Source organism: Miscanthus floridulus, chromosome 1 (assembly GCF_019320115.1).
Source record: "Miscanthus floridulus cultivar M001 chromosome 1, ASM1932011v1, whole genome shotgun sequence".
Taxonomy (NCBI): domain Eukaryota; kingdom Viridiplantae; phylum Streptophyta; class Magnoliopsida; order Poales; family Poaceae; genus Miscanthus; species Miscanthus floridulus.
The window spans coordinates 161,193,080-161,207,630 of NC_089580.1; the positions used below are offsets into that span (position 1 = coordinate 161,193,080).

Sequence of the window (14,551 nt, forward strand, 5' to 3'; positions counted from 1 at the left end):
CGGCTGGTGTATTCTACAGAACATTATTTTTCTAGTACAAATAAATTAATGGAATTCCTAAATTAAGCAACGGACTGGTTGTGGTTGGTATTCAGTCCAGTGTGCACAATAATGACCAAAGGCATAGGTTAGTCCGTGGGCTACCACTACCAGCCTACCACTAGGGCCATCTCTTTGACCCATCTCAATATGGGCCAAGAGCCCAAGAATCCTCTCATCTCGGGAAAAAAAAGAAGGCAGGACGGGCCACGATGCGAAAAAGGAAAGGTCCGCGAGCAAACGCCTCCAAAGTCCAAACCCATCTCGGTCGCCGGAGAACGAGCAGCAGCGGAGGCGATGGCGTCCCCAGATCCCGGCCGCACGCCGGCGCAAGGCGAGGAATCTGCCTCCACCTCCCCGTGGCCTCTCCGCAAGCTCCAGGTCTCGTTCCTCTCCTGATTAGACCCCCATAGGAAAAATTTCCTATTGGATTCGTGTTCGTGGCCATAGGCCATCCTTCTTCATCTCAGATGTAGTATTTGGTATCCTTTATTTCGGTTGAGCCGATCTGTCTTTAGCATTACTTACGGGATTATTTCATACGCGTTGGAACACAGTTATGTTTCCCGCATTCTATACTTTTCCTTAACTAAGTTAATCCTATTTCATTTGCAGTGAGAAAATTATAGAACCTATCCATTGATGTCTCATTTATCTGTATTGTGAGAAAGGTCCCACAAATATTCGTATTACATGTTGGATTAGCCAAGAAATTTGCATTTCCTCTAAGATCCATCATTTTTGTTCTATTGTGATCACATTCTTCCTGTTGCCTTGTAGAGTTTGACACCAGGGCTGTGGTCACAATACAAAGCTTATGAGGATGCAGTTGTCGAGGGCACTAAAGGTGAGATTTTTTATATGTACCCCAGGATGCATTTGTCTCCTATTATGGTCCTGAAATTTCTATCTGGTCTTATTTCCATATACAAGGAACTATTGCAGATGCTCTGGTTCTTGTGAGAGAGCATCAGGCGGAGGCAATTGGATGTGCCACTGCTGCAGGATTCATTCTGTTCAGAGGTATACTCCTGTTTTTTTTGAACCTTACTGATGTTTGTTTGTTGTACCTGTGGGAAATGATGAGGAGAAGCTATGGTTCATGAATTGTATTTTCTTAAACATGTCATGAGGGAAATGCTACAATTATTTTATTTTGTGTTTTCAGTAGGAACTAGGAAGGTGAATGAAAACATGGGGATTGATTCTGTTAGATATCGGATGAGAATAACATGATCTGGCAAATCCTAAAACCAGAGTACAAAGTGTGACATTTGGCATCCTAGTTTGACACCCTGGTTCTCCACACTACTACATCTATGCTAACATGTGGTAGCTAGCAGGAGATGGTTAAGACCAATTAACACAAGATTCAGCAGTCAATATTTATATAAAACTTTCGATATTCCTTGATAATATATAATAAAATGGATCCAAATTTCCAATATCATTTCATGACTAAAACGAGTAATTATTAATCTTAAATTCCAAGTTTTAACTTACTCCGTATTGGATAAAACGATGACTAATGGCAATGTTTTTGTGAACTCATGGAAGTTACTCCCACATCCTTTTTGCTTGCCTATTCTTTTCCATTTTGCAGCTTTTAGAGAGAGAAAAAAATGGTGGGATATAATCTTAGCAAGAAACAATCTTGAAAAAAACTTGCTTCTCAGGAAGTTGATTATCAGTTTCATTGTATGAAGTGACGTAGTAAAGTAACTCAAACAACTCTGATACAACATGCAAGTATGCATTTATGCCATGAACACTAGAGCACTTCAGGTAGGTCGTAAGACTCCACACCAGCCATCGTCAGGCTCAAGTGCACTCAGTGGCACCAATACATAGTTTCAGCCAATATATAACCCGACCTTCTACTTCTTGTGAAATGTGTTTTTACACGACCTTTTCCTGTTGAGGTTTATCTCTCCACCTCTATTTCCTCTCTCCAGGTGTGATTGGTGTGATTTCTGAAACAATTAAACAGGATGCATGATGGGATGTGATAGTAGTTGCCATGAGCTCACAGTTAATGTCACCTTTAGTCGTCTTTTTGTTTGATTTGCACTCAGTCGAGAACATGGAATATAGATTATCATTTTCTACATTTTCTTTTAATGTCATTTTGAGATTTGCATTTTGGTTTGTTCTCAAATAGGTGACTTGCTCAGTTTTCTTGCCACTCTTCCCAAATAGACCTTATTGTAAGGTAGTGGGTATAAATGCCTCAGTACTAAATTAGTCTCATGTTCCAACCAGTGTTATCAAATCGTCTGATTAATTGTGATTAGTCAGGGACTTCACTAGGAGCCATGACTCAATTAGGCCGATTAGTTTTCTGGTCATCCAATTAGTCATCGACTAATCATGATTAGTCGGACTACTAGGGGGTGGACAACCAGAAACAGAATGGAATTCTGGGCAGCTTATGGCATGGGCTGCATCTGGGATCCCCTTTTGAGGAGAAAAAATCCCAAAGGTTTGTGATGGCAGGTACATGTGCATCTATTCCAAGCACACTGACTCCAAACATGCTGGCTATTGTGTCCACGGCGCCGCCACATAGCAGCACTGCTGCTCGCTTGAACCTATCAGTCATGGTACGGTGTTTTTCTCTCATAACAAATCAGCATCAGCTGGCTTATCAGCCGTAGAAACCATCAACCGAACTGATGAGGGGGTAAAGATGTGAACTTTTGGAACATCAAACTGGTGCATTGTTCTGTGAAGCTGACTCCAGAGAATAATGGGAGTATTTGTTTTAGTTGCAATTTGATTGGAACTGTGGTATTCCTTTTGTCACAGATTATGATATTTTTAAATAACTTATAACAAACAACAACAACAACAACAACAAAGCCTTTAAGTCCCAAACAAGTTGGGGTAGGCTAGAGTTGAAACCCAACAGAAGCAATCAAGGTTCAGGCAAATAACTTATAACAAAAGATTTTTTTTTTACTTTTTGATGCTGGAATCTTGTTTCAATTGATATTAAACATCTCCTTTTAGTTGTATTTTATGCTAACGAATAGTTATAGATCTTCTTTTTGTACTTGCTGGACAAATATTTGAGATTTGGAAGTGTAGTGCAGTGTAGTTGTACCTGTAGTGTCCCAAACTCCCAACTGCTTGTCAAGGGCTTGGTATTTTGAAGCGCACATGAGTAAATAAAACCATAAAGCTTTAGGCCCTATAGTTCTGGAGTGAAAAAGGAAATAGTTTCGGACATTGATACTGTCTCTAACTTGCACATTTAGGCCTTGTTTGGATGTATTCGGATTGGCATCAATCCACATGTGTTGGGGTGGATTGGAGTAAAATTTGAACTAAATTCCACCCCAATCCACACCAACACATGTGGATTGAGGTGAATCCAACAACATCCACACAAGGCCTTAATGTTTTAAGTTTTTGTATCATGTTCTCATGATTAACGATCATAGTTAGAAATTTTTTGTCTGAGTGCAAGTGCAATCTAGAACTCCACTTTTTAATGGAGGGAGTAGTTTCCTCGAGCTAATAATGCAAAGCCTTGTGGATCAGATGCATTATCAAGTTGCTGTGAGAAGATTGGTTTTAATTGCAGTTGCTATATGTAACTGCTTGTTAGCTTGTGCTTGTAACAGCATATGATACTATGTTTTATGCTTAAGCTATCAAATAGTTCTGCAAAGCCGTATTATCCCTCTTGTGAAGCTTTCAAGTCCTATTGTTTTGATATTTCTATTGCCATGTCTCGTTGATTCAAGTGTCTACAGTGCTCATGCTGTATGGGCCTCCTTGATTGATTATCAGTTTGAATTGTAGATATACTCTAGTACTTGGGTTGTTTTGTATGCATTTATCATTCCAGTTGAGTTCTTACATATAATCTGGACATAATTATTCAAAAGCGATGGATCCCAGACCAACCAGGTGTATCTGGCAACTGGCATAATCTTATTTGCTCATCAGTTATCTCAAACTAAGTTGGATGGTTGATGGTTCAGGCCTTGGCAAATGGTGACTTGAGAGTTTAACTTCGTTTGGACAAAAGTTTCGTGAAATTAAGTAGAGATAGCACATAAAACACATCACAACCATGAGCATTTGACAAAAGTACCAGCCAGAACATACTTAAGAACAACAGTTACTAATAGACAGTGCACTTAACAAGAATTAACTTTGTAAAGCTGTTGCCTTATCAAGAATTAACTTTTGTAATGCTGTATGCCTAATATGTATAGCGTTCCCTGTGAATAGTTCCTCTAGTAATTACACAAAGGTGACATTAGTTTGGCAATGGTGTGCATACTTGTTTTGTTGCATCTCAAATTTTGATACTGATTTAGTGATGAATTGTACCATCAGGTCCTCGAAGATTTTTATACCGCAATACCTTTGGCCGTTTCAAGACTGAGAAGGTATAAGTCTTATAAATGCGGTTATGTTCATGTTGAAACTTTTCTTCACTCATGTAAGATTCATTAGAATGATTTACAACAACAACAACAACAACGAAGCCTTTAAGTCCCAACCAAGTTGGGGTAGGCTAGAGTTGAAACCCAGCAGAAGCAATCAAGGTTCAAGCACGTGAATAGCTGTTTTCCAAGCACTCCTATCTAAGGCTAAGTCTTTGGGTATATTCCATCCTTTTAAGTCTCCTTTTATTGCCTCTACTCAAGTCAACTTCGGTCTTCCTCTGTCTCTCTTCACGTTACTATCCTGGCTTAGGATTCCACTACGCACCGATGCCTCTGGATGTCTCCGTTGGACATGTCCAAACCATCTTAACCGGTGTTGGACAAGCTTTTCTTCAATTGATGCTACCCCTAATCTATCACGTATATCATCGTTCCGAACTCGATCCCTTCTTGTATGACCGCAAATCCAACGCAACATACGCATTTCCGCGACACTTATCTATTGAACATGTCGTCTTTTTGTAGGCCAACATTTTACACCATACAACATAACAGGTCTAATCGCCGTCCTATAAAACTTGCCTTTTAGCTTCTGTGGTACCCTTTTGTCACATAGGACACCAGATGCTTGGCGCCACTTCAACCACCCTGCTTTGATTCTATGGCTAACATCTTGATCAATATCCCCGTCTCTCTGTAGCATTGATCATAAATATCGAAAGGTATCCTTCCTAGGCATTACTTGACCTTCCAAACTAATATCTTCCTCCTCCCGAGTAGCAGTACCGAAGTCACATCTCATATACTCAGTTTTAGTTCTACTGAGTCTAAAACCTTTGGACTCCAAAGTCTCCCGCCATAACTCCAGTTTCTGGTTCACTCCTGTCCGGCTTTCATCAACTAGCACTTCATTAGAATGATTTACATGAGATAAATGGAACTTCTGTGAATCCAATGAGATCATAACTGTGTGATCATGTATGAGTGCATCTGACTTTTTTACCAAAATCTTGCCAGGATTTGCTGAATGATGCTGAGCAAAGTATGATGGAGTACAAAACATCTATTCAGAACTTGAAGAAAGAATCAAAATACACTCTTGACAAAGTAGCTGTTGGTGAAAGTGATCTGCAGCGTGGACGTACTGATTTGAGGTATTTTACATTTAGTCTCATTCGGAAAAGTCTGTTTTTTTCCATGTCTGTTGCTGTTTCATTTAATAATGGTTTGTCACCAACATACTGTAAAATTATTGCCTGTGCCCCTCTCCAGATCTACTGGGAAGCAGATCCAATCTCTTATAGGTTCCATTTACAAAGCAGAATCTACAGCTGCAGGTATTAATTATATTTCTTCTGATTATTGGGTTCATTGCTTTTAGTTATTTGCAACTTAATTTCAAACGTCCTCTACACAAAATCGACTAAACACTAAGATTGCTCACTTTACATCTCATAACGGCATGCGTATTATTTTTGTGATTGTAGGTCTGATGGATAGACTAAGGACCATTCCTACCAGGCAATCTCTCGAGCTGCGAGCAGAGGCGAGTACATGATTTGTACATAGAATGTCTTTGCCCTTGCGTCAAGTGCTGATTAAATAAAACCTTACAAAAAAAGTGTTGATTAAAATACTGTTTCTTTTTATCCATTAGGTGGCTTCCATGGCCTCCGATTTGAAGAACCAGAGATGTGCCTTGCAGGAAAGGATCAACAAAATATCTGAATATGGTGTCCGTGTCTGAACTGCACCAGTCTGTACATTTCCCCTGATAGAGAGCCTCTTTTGGTCCTTCCGTACAATAAACTGTGAATCCACCATGAGAGATGCCACTTTGATTAGACAAAGTTCCGCATTGGATTCTAACCTTCTTTTTTGTCAGCATTTTAAATGCTAGGACAAACATGGTAACTCATCACAACCATAAATTGTTCCTGTCACTAATGTTGAGCATTGCTCATTTCTGGGAAGCTGATGAGCAGATGGCTACTCACCATATATATATATGCGATTGCAAGGAAAACTTTGTTCCACCTTGATAGGCGCTGTGCTTCCTGCAATAATTCTGCCATTCCTTTTCAGAAAAACAAATAGCTACAAAATGCAGGGAGGAGGCGATAGGGGTATTGCAGTCATGATTGATTTTAGTTTTGCAGGTTTTTCGCATCTCGCTTTCTCTTCGAACAGGATCACAAATTTGAACAAAAAATTCCATCCATTGACAGTCCTTGAACATTTATGGAAAAACACCTGATTAACATCGTGTTTCTTGCCGAGGACGGCGTGTTTATCTTCCCATCAGGCAATCTCAAATAGGTCAGTGCTAACAGGGCTACAGTCTGGGGCCTGAGGCCTTACCAAGATGAGAAGATAATAGTGTGATATAAAATTTGGCAAGGTGCAAATTTCTTGTTCTATATGTTCTGTTATACCTACTTATACGTCGACCAAGAAGAACACCGTCTCCAAGCAAAGCAATCGAACTCTTCCTTTCTTTCTATATCCACTGTACTCCACCGAGGATAGGAGGGATACGCGATTTCTGCATTTCCTCCGCTTGCCCCTCTGAGTCAACCAAGAAGGACACCGTCTCAAAGCAAAGCAATCGAACTCTTCCTTTCTTTCTATATCCACTGTACTCCACCGAGGATAGGAGGGATACGCGATTTCTGCATTTCCTCCGCTTGCCCCTCTGAGTCATTTCTTCTTTGGCGAGATTGAAAGATTGGCCGGGACTGCGTACCATTAAAGGTAGCCAGTGGGCGCTGTAAGTAATCGAGAACTTGATGAACAATGCAAATATAACCAGTATGTGAAACTATAAAACAAGTGGAGGAAACAATTGAACATACAACCAGTATGTGAAACCGTAAAACAAGTCGAGGAAGAGACTATTATCCAGCTTTCCCTATCTGGTGCGCCCGTTCAGTCTTTCCATGCTTTCAGTGGCACATTCCGATCTCAATTCACACACAGCGTGATATCACCCTTTTCTCCATCTGCAGAACCTTCCCTATTTGACTTTAGACTTCAGTGGACGTTAACCGAAAGTGCTCAGCAACTGTAACTGATCAGTAATTATATTGCCACCTAGAATATACAGCTTCTCGTACAAAATTCATTGTCCTTAGTCTGCAGCCGAGGACATTTTGGATGAATAGTAAGTAAAAGAAAAGAATCGAAGAAAAATGATATGCCATTGGATATGTAATTCTGTTATGCTAAAGTGTTTCAACTTTACTCTCCGTTGATGTCAGCAGATGTAACATCTGCCCCCAGTCATGCGATTAAGGTTTGGTCTTCAGTATCAACTCTTGTTTCGACAGGATTGAAAACATGGTGAAAGCCTGGGCTTGGTAGTCCAAAATCAAGGAGCCTGATTCTGTAGCCAAGAAGAAGACTGGGGTAGAGTCTCATCTGTCTTGTTAGTATCAAACCGAGAAAATCTTCGTAATCTGTTAATCTTCAGCCGGATAGAGGGCACCTTCCGAGCAATAGCCTTCCATATCATCTGCACGGCATCATCAGTCTGGGATGGGTATTGGTACTCAAAGTGTTTTTCTACTTCCTTTAGCTTGTTCCACATGCGTGTCCACTCTTCTCGGCTGATCCCTTTGATCAGGCTCATTAGAAACCCCTTCTTGACTGCGTCTGCACCACGTACTATGACGCTGAACTTTGAGTAGTCAAGGACATCCTCAAACGGGAGCTCAATCTCATCGCTGATGATGACGGGAACACAGTGACTGACTATGAAGTCGAAGAGGCGGTTGGAGGATGGAGTGTCACCTGCAATGTTGAGGCAGAACTTGGATGACCGCATCCCTTGTGTTGATTGCTCGATCCCGTTACCAGCTACACTTCCAAATGAGAAATGCACATCTTTCTCGTCTTTCAGAAGGTAATACAGTTCCTGCCGGATGGAACCACCCTACAACATTGTGCAGTGAAAATGTGAGTAGAATAGCAAATATATATGTGAACTACATACATTTTCCATAGTTCATCTGCTCACAGAGCCTAATCTCTTAGACCAATCAATATAACCCACGTCTAATCCATGTTTGACTGTCAATTGTATAACTACTAAAGTATACTGAATTTGTTTACAGATACATAGATCACCTGTCAGATTGTATAATATAACTACTAAAGTATACTGAACTTGTTGCAAAAAGACAGCGAAGTATGCTGATCGTGGTCATATATGACTGGGAGAAGTGATTGCCTATGTACGAGCTGGACTAATTACTGATAGACAGGGCAAAACGCTCCAATTCGTAAAGAAGCATACAACGATGCATCTTTGGTGCCCAGAACTTGTGCAAATTTAGGTAAGTGGCACACGGAGGGAAAGGGACATGTTAGCCATTGCAAGGCTACGGAATGAAAAGGATTGCACGTGCCACATGAGCATGTCAAACATTCTCAATTCTTTTTAGGGAAGAACACAAGTTTTTTAAGCAAAAGAGGCATGCTGACATTACTATTATATTAAATTAGATGTGACTAATCCAATGAAGATTCAAATTAGACGAGATGAGTAAGTAGCAAGATACTCACGTCCTTCCTGTAGATGGCGCCTTGGAAGTAGAGCAGCGTCGGCCGGTCGTCGTATCCGGCGGTGTCATTAGCGAAGTTGGCGACGAGGTGCCGGTAGGGCGCGATGACGTCCTTGTCGAGGTTAGCGACGCTGGGCGGGTACCTCCCGAAGTCGCAGAGCACGAAGACGCAGGGCCAGAACCTGTAGCGCGCGTCGAGCATCCCGTTGGGGTGATGCGCGAGCACGACGTGGTCCCGCCCTCCGGTCCTCCGCCACTCGGGCCGCGCGGCGAGGAACTCGAGGAGCCTCCGCTGCAGCGCGCGGTCCTCGCTGTCCCGCGCGGGCGGCACGACCCGGGAGTGGCGGTTGAAGCTGAGCGAGGCGAAGAAGGGCACGAAGACGACGTCGGCGTCCGCGGCGTGGCGCACCCGCGCCGCCGCGCAGGGCGCGGGCGCGCCCTGCTCGGAGGCCAGGAGGTCGAGGGTGAGCCAGTACTCGATGCTGTGCTGCAGGTTGAGGCCCCCCGGGTAGTCCGGCACGCCGTCCCTGACGTCGGGCCACACGCCGCCGCCGAAGCCGGGGGGCTTCCAGTCGAGCAGCCCGAAGTGGAACTCGGGGGGCAGGTCGTACATGAACACTCGCAGCAGCGCCTCCGCGGGGTCGCATTTCGTACCGGGGCCGGGGCGCCGCCCGCCGCCGCCGGGGCGGAGCCACTGGTTGGGGCGGCGGGCGGCGGCTGGGCCCGCGGCGGAGTCGAGGAGGAGGTACCAGGAGAAGAAGAAGAGCGCGGCGGCAAGCGCGAAGAGCCAGGCGAGCGGGCTCCGGCAGGAGGCGGCGGCGGCGGCCATGGCGCTAGCAGTGGCAGTGCGGGCGGAGGCCGGAGCGGGGCGCGGCCATGGCTGACTGGGAGGGGGATCTGGGGATCTGGCGGGGGTAAGCGCGGGTGGGTTGATCACCCGCGGCGGCCGGTTGATCGCTGTGGTGACTGACGCTCGAGTCCCGATCGAGGCGGTCGGATCTGGAGCTGGTGGCAACGGTTGAGTTGGGTGCTGGGGAGTGGGGCGGGTGCGGCGCGGTGGGAAGCGGCGGAAAGGCACGGGCGGGCACCTCCAAATCGACGCAAGCGCTGCACGCTACCCCACGGCACGGCTGCTCTTGCGGTTTCTGTTTTTTTTTTTTTTGAAAGCGTACCTGTATTAAGACTACAAATACACACAGTACAGGTACATCCTAGAAGGATGCAGAGAGGACAGCTGTCCCACACAACTTGCACAAAAGACCCTATAAAAAGAGAAATTACAAAAAAGTGCTCCGGGTCTTCTGTGCTTGCCGCCGTCGATCTTCGTCTTCCACCGCCGCCGCTAGCCCAGATCAAGAAGAAGACGACGAACACCATAGCCAGAAGATGTACCATCGCACGAAGGCTTTGAATCGAGCTGCAGTAGATCTTGACGGAGAAAGGACATCGGCCGGGGACACGCCTCGTACTCCTCTGACCGTGGCCCTGCACAACTCGCCGGCCGGCGACGAGGAAGAAGCACAGGACCAACCACAAATCCAAGAACCATCCCTCTGCATCGGCCTTCCAGCAATCGAACCAAAGGTGGTAGAATCGCCAAGCAGCCGGCTCCTAAGCGGGAAACACCAAGATCTGGAACGGACGCAGCGTCGGCTACTCTTCCAAAACTAGAGTTCTCCCTCTTTCCATGCCCGCCTCGAATGGCTCCGGAGCAGCCATCAGCAGAGAGAAGACCAAGCCGGAAAAGCTTATTCATTAGAAGCAGCGCCACCTTCTCCCAACGGCTACTGCAAGGAAAAACATACCTCAACTCCTCCACGACGGAGAAGCCAGGCAACACCACGGCCAACGCCGGCGACGACTCCACTGGCGGGCAAGCAAAAGATATACATCGGCCGCCTCAACCCCCGTTCCCCATCCTCTCCGACACCAAAACGGCCGCCGGAGGGGAGAGGGAACGAAGGGGATTGGCGCCGGAAGCTACTCGCCTTCTTTTCGCCCTTGCTCAACTGTAAAAGAGGAAGGGTCGAGAGGAGGAGCTCTCACGCGAGTTGGGCTCACGAGTGTTTTTATAACAGGCTTTTCCATGGCATTAAAAAAAAGTATGTAATTACATATAAGTTATTAAAAAAATTGATCGCACATGAGTACCATCGTTCTGAATTTTTTTACTCTCCAAGCTATTTTGTCGGTGTTCCATTCGTTTTTCATCGTTACATGTGGGCCCGATCAGTATAAAGGTCTAAAATACCCCTCCCATCCCTATTCTCCCTCTCAAACTCTCTCTCTTCTCGCGCGCACGACGGCAGAAGAAGGAAGCGGCCGCACTGGCAGGGCGGCATGGTACGCTCGCGCGCGCGCCCGCGGCGATCAGGGCGGAGCTCCCCCGTGCCCGCGCCCGCTTCAGCGGCGCTTCCCTGGCTTCTTCATCACCGACAAAAGAGCCCCACTCTCCATATGCTTATACACCAGCAACATCTCATCCTCGACAACAAAGAAGCCCAACAATGGCACGATGTTGGGATGTCGCAGCTGCCCAATCCGACCCATCTCTGCCCTGAACGCCTTCTCCAAGAGTGGGCACGAGTGCAGGCGCTTGACCGTCAGTGCAGATCCGTCCCGTAGCACGGCTCGGTAAGCCGTCCTCGCCCCACGAGCTCCCGGCGACCATGATGTGGCTGGTGCTGAAGTCCTACGTGGCAGCCATCAGGTCAGCCAGCTTGACCTTGACGATGGGCTTCTGGAACAGCGAGACCAGGGCCAGGCGGTTGTGCGCCGCCCACAACCTCTCGGTCCACCAACTCCCGTCTTCCCCGCTGAAAGCTTTAGTTTGGTTTTGGTGAATTGATGAAACCCTAAGTGCTAACCTAGTTTATCAAGTGATCATGAGATAGGTAGGACATTCCAAGTGGTGAAGCAAATGAAGATCATAACATGATGATGATGATCAAGTGCTTGGACTTAGAAAGAAGAAAGAGAAAAACAAAAAGCTCAAGGCAAAGGTATAAATCATAGGAACTATTTTATTTTGGTGATCAAGACACTTAAAGAGTGTGATCACATTTAAGATTGATAGCCGTACTATTAAGAGGGGTGAAACTCGTATCGAAATGCGGTTATCAAAGTGGCACTAGATGCTCTAACTCATTGCATATGCATTTAGGATCTAGTAGAGAACTAACATCCTTGAAAATATTTATGAAAATATGCTAACACATGTACACAAGGTGATACACTTGGTGGTTGGCACATTTGAGTAAGGGTGAAAAAGTTAGAGGTGAAATGGAGTTGGTCGCAATGATGCTGGCGTCGGTTAACTGACTGGACGCTGGGTCGCTCTGCGACCGGACGCTGAAGGGTTGCGTCCGGTCGTGTTGTCGGTCAGCACAGTGATTAGGGTTAAGCACCGGACGCTGGGCTGTATCCGGTCAAGCTTGACCGGACGCGTCCGGTCGGCAAAAACATGTTTTGGACCCTTACTGTAAACGACCGGACGCTGAGGGTCCAGCGTCTGGTCAACTCTGTCGGAGCGTCTGGTCAACATGTCGACCATTGAGATCAAACGTTCACTGTTGAACGCAAGAGACACGTGGCCACCATCAGGCGACCGGATGCTAAGGAGCAGTGTCCGGTCAGTTGGACCGGAGCGTCCGGTCACCTCGATCAGTGCCTAGTGAAAGGGTACAATGACTCTATTTCGTGGGGGCTTCTATTTAAGCCTCATGGCCGGCTGTAGCTCACAACTCTTGGCCATTTGCATTGACATAGCAACCTTGTGAGCTTAGCCAAAGTCCTCCCACTCATCTCCATCATTGATTCATCATCATAGTGATATTGGGAGTGATCCAAGTGCATTGCTTGAGTGTTTGCATCTAGAGGCACTTGGTGTTCGTGTTTCACTATGAATTTCGCTTGTTACTCTTGGTGGTTGCCGCCACCTAGACGGCTTGGAGCAGCGAGGATCGTCGAGCGGAGGGTGGTGATTGTCTCCGGCTCTGATCGTGGTGATTGTGAGGGGTTCTTGACCTTTCTCCGGCGGAGCGCCAAAAGATACTCTAGTGGATTGCTCGTGGCTTGTGTGATTCTCATCTTGTGTTGGTTGTGCGGCACCCTATTGAGGGTTTGGCGTGTGAAGTCAATTAGCGCGTGAACCTCCAAGTGAGTGAATTGCCACAATGAGGACTAGCTTGCCGGCAAACAAGTGAACCTCGATAAAAATCATTGTGTTCATCATTGATTCCAAGGTGATTGGTCTTCATTGTTATTCATCCTTGTGATTGATTGGTTCTTCATCTACATGGTGGTATAACCTTCTTGATCACTCTCTTTACTTTACCGCAAACTAGTTGACAAGCTCTTTAGTGTAACTAGTTGTGAGAGATTGCTTGCTTGGTTGGTGTGGCTCTTTAGTTAGCCTTTGAGAGCACACTAACATAGGGTAATGTTATAGCTATTGTGTGAATAGACACTATCTAAACTAGAATTATGGTATGTGGCTTACATTTTGAGTAGGCTAGCGCAACACTTACTTCGCCTCATAATTATCTAACCATTTTGTTAAATGTTGTTGTAGAAATTTTATTAGGCTATTCATCCCCTTCCTCTAGCCATTAGGACCTTTCACCTGCCGCTGGACTCGCTGGCGTCACGCCTGTGGCGGCGGTGCCCTCCCTTGCCCTTCCCGGTGCACCGCCAGAAGAAGTAGGCGAGGAGCAATGATGCTGCGGCTCCAAAGACTCCTGCGGCGATGACGATGCCAAGGGTGGTGCTCCCCAGCCCGTGGCCGCAGCGCGAGGACACGGGGCGGCCGCAGAGTCTCGAGTTCCTCGAGAACGAGTCCTTGGAGAAGTTGTCGCTGAGCTAGGGCGGGATCTGGCCGTCGAGCTTGTTCCCCGAGAGGTCGAGCGTGTTGAGGCGGTCGAGCCGCGCGAGTGAGGTGGGGATCTAGCCGGAGAGCTGGTTCCTAGAGAGCCTGAGCATGTTGAGGAAGCGGCAGTTGGCAAGCTCAGCGGGGATTGGGCCGGTGAGTTGGTTGGAGGAGAGGTCGAGGATGACGAGGAAGGGGAGCCAGTCGCAAAGCGCCGGTAGGATCATGACGAGGAAGGGGAGCCATGGCGGCGGGAACTCGTGGGGCGGGGCACGCAGGGCCAGGGTGGCGCTGGAGGTCTCGCGACCGACGGCCATGGCGGGTAGGGGCGCACGCGGCCATGTTGGTCCGACCACCTCTGGCTGCTGGGGGCGCCCGGGGTAGGAGCAACGCGCCATGCCGCCGTGAGCGAGCTCCGCCGCGGCCGTCGCGGGCGCGCGCGCATGAGCACGCCATGCCGCCCTGCCAGCGTGGCCGCTTCCTTCTTCTGCCGTCGTGCGCGCGAGAAGAGAGAGAGTTTGAGAGAGAGAGAGGATAGGGATGAGAGGAGTATTTTGGACCTTTATACTGACCGGGCCCACATGTAACGGTGAAAAATGAACGGAACACCGATGAAATGGCTTGGAGAGCAAAGAAGTTCAGAACGATGGCACTCGTGTGCGGTCAATTTTTTT

At 46.7% G+C, this 14,551-nt stretch overlaps 2 protein-coding genes across 4 annotated transcripts; one reads left to right on the forward strand and one right to left on the reverse strand.

The window, feature by feature from the left end:
- Window positions 1-253: 253 nt before the first annotated feature.
- LOC136545732 (RGS1-HXK1-interacting protein 1-like) lies at window positions 254-6,475 on the forward strand. 2 transcript variants are annotated; one of them, XM_066537720.1, is made up of 8 exons: window positions 254-420; window positions 820-886; window positions 973-1,062; window positions 4,393-4,445; window positions 5,463-5,599; window positions 5,718-5,782; window positions 5,933-5,991; window positions 6,103-6,475. In XM_066537720.1, exons 1-8 carry the CDS (start codon window positions 337-339, stop codon window positions 6,190-6,192), a joined length of 645 nt encoding a protein of 214 aa, XP_066393817.1. In that variant the 5' UTR covers window positions 254-336; the 3' UTR covers window positions 6,193-6,475. The 2 variants fall into 2 exon arrangements, with proteins under 2 accessions (XP_066393817.1, XP_066393823.1); XM_066537726.1 differs by having other exon boundaries at window positions 985-1,062.
- Window positions 6,476-6,704: 229 nt separating this feature from the next.
- Window positions 6,705-10,120, reverse strand: LOC136545721 (probable arabinosyltransferase ARAD1). 2 transcript variants are annotated; one of them, XR_010781138.1, is made up of 3 exons: window positions 9,012-9,985; window positions 7,301-8,379; window positions 6,705-7,183 (listed from the first exon to the last, which is right to left on the reverse strand). XR_010781138.1 is itself a non-coding variant. In XM_066537714.1 (2 exons), the coding sequence occupies exons 1-2, from the start codon at window positions 9,837-9,839 to the stop codon at window positions 7,816-7,818; spliced, it is 1,392 nt and encodes a 463-aa protein (XP_066393811.1). In that variant the 5' UTR covers window positions 9,840-10,120; the 3' UTR covers window positions 7,236-7,815. The 2 variants fall into 2 exon arrangements, 1 of the variants encoding a protein (XP_066393811.1); XM_066537714.1 differs by lacking the exon at window positions 6,705-7,183 and having other exon boundaries at window positions 7,236-8,379; window positions 9,012-10,120.
- Window positions 10,121-14,551: the final 4,431 nt, after the last annotated feature.

Excerpts from the sequence above, each read along its gene's own strand:
- LOC136545732 (XM_066537720.1), top strand. The coding sequence starts at position 337 with ATGGCGTCCCCAGATCCCGGCCGCACGCCGGCGCAAGGCGAGGAATCT. Across the intron at positions 421-819 it reads GGCCTCTCCGCAAGCTCCAG|AGTTTGACACCAGGGCTGTG; the intron begins GTCTCGTTCCTC and ends GTTGCCTTGTAG. Across the intron at positions 5,992-6,102 it reads CTCTCGAGCTGCGAGCAGAG|GTGGCTTCCATGGCCTCCGA; the intron begins GCGAGTACATGA and ends TTTATCCATTAG.
- LOC136545721 (XM_066537714.1), bottom strand. The coding sequence starts at position 9,839 with ATGGCCGCCGCCGCCGCCTCCTGCCGGAGCCCGCTCGCCTGGCTCTTC. Across the intron at positions 8,380-9,011 it reads GCGCCATCTACAGGAAGGAC|GGTGGTTCCATCCGGCAGGA; the intron begins GTGAGTATCTTG and ends ACAATGTTGTAG.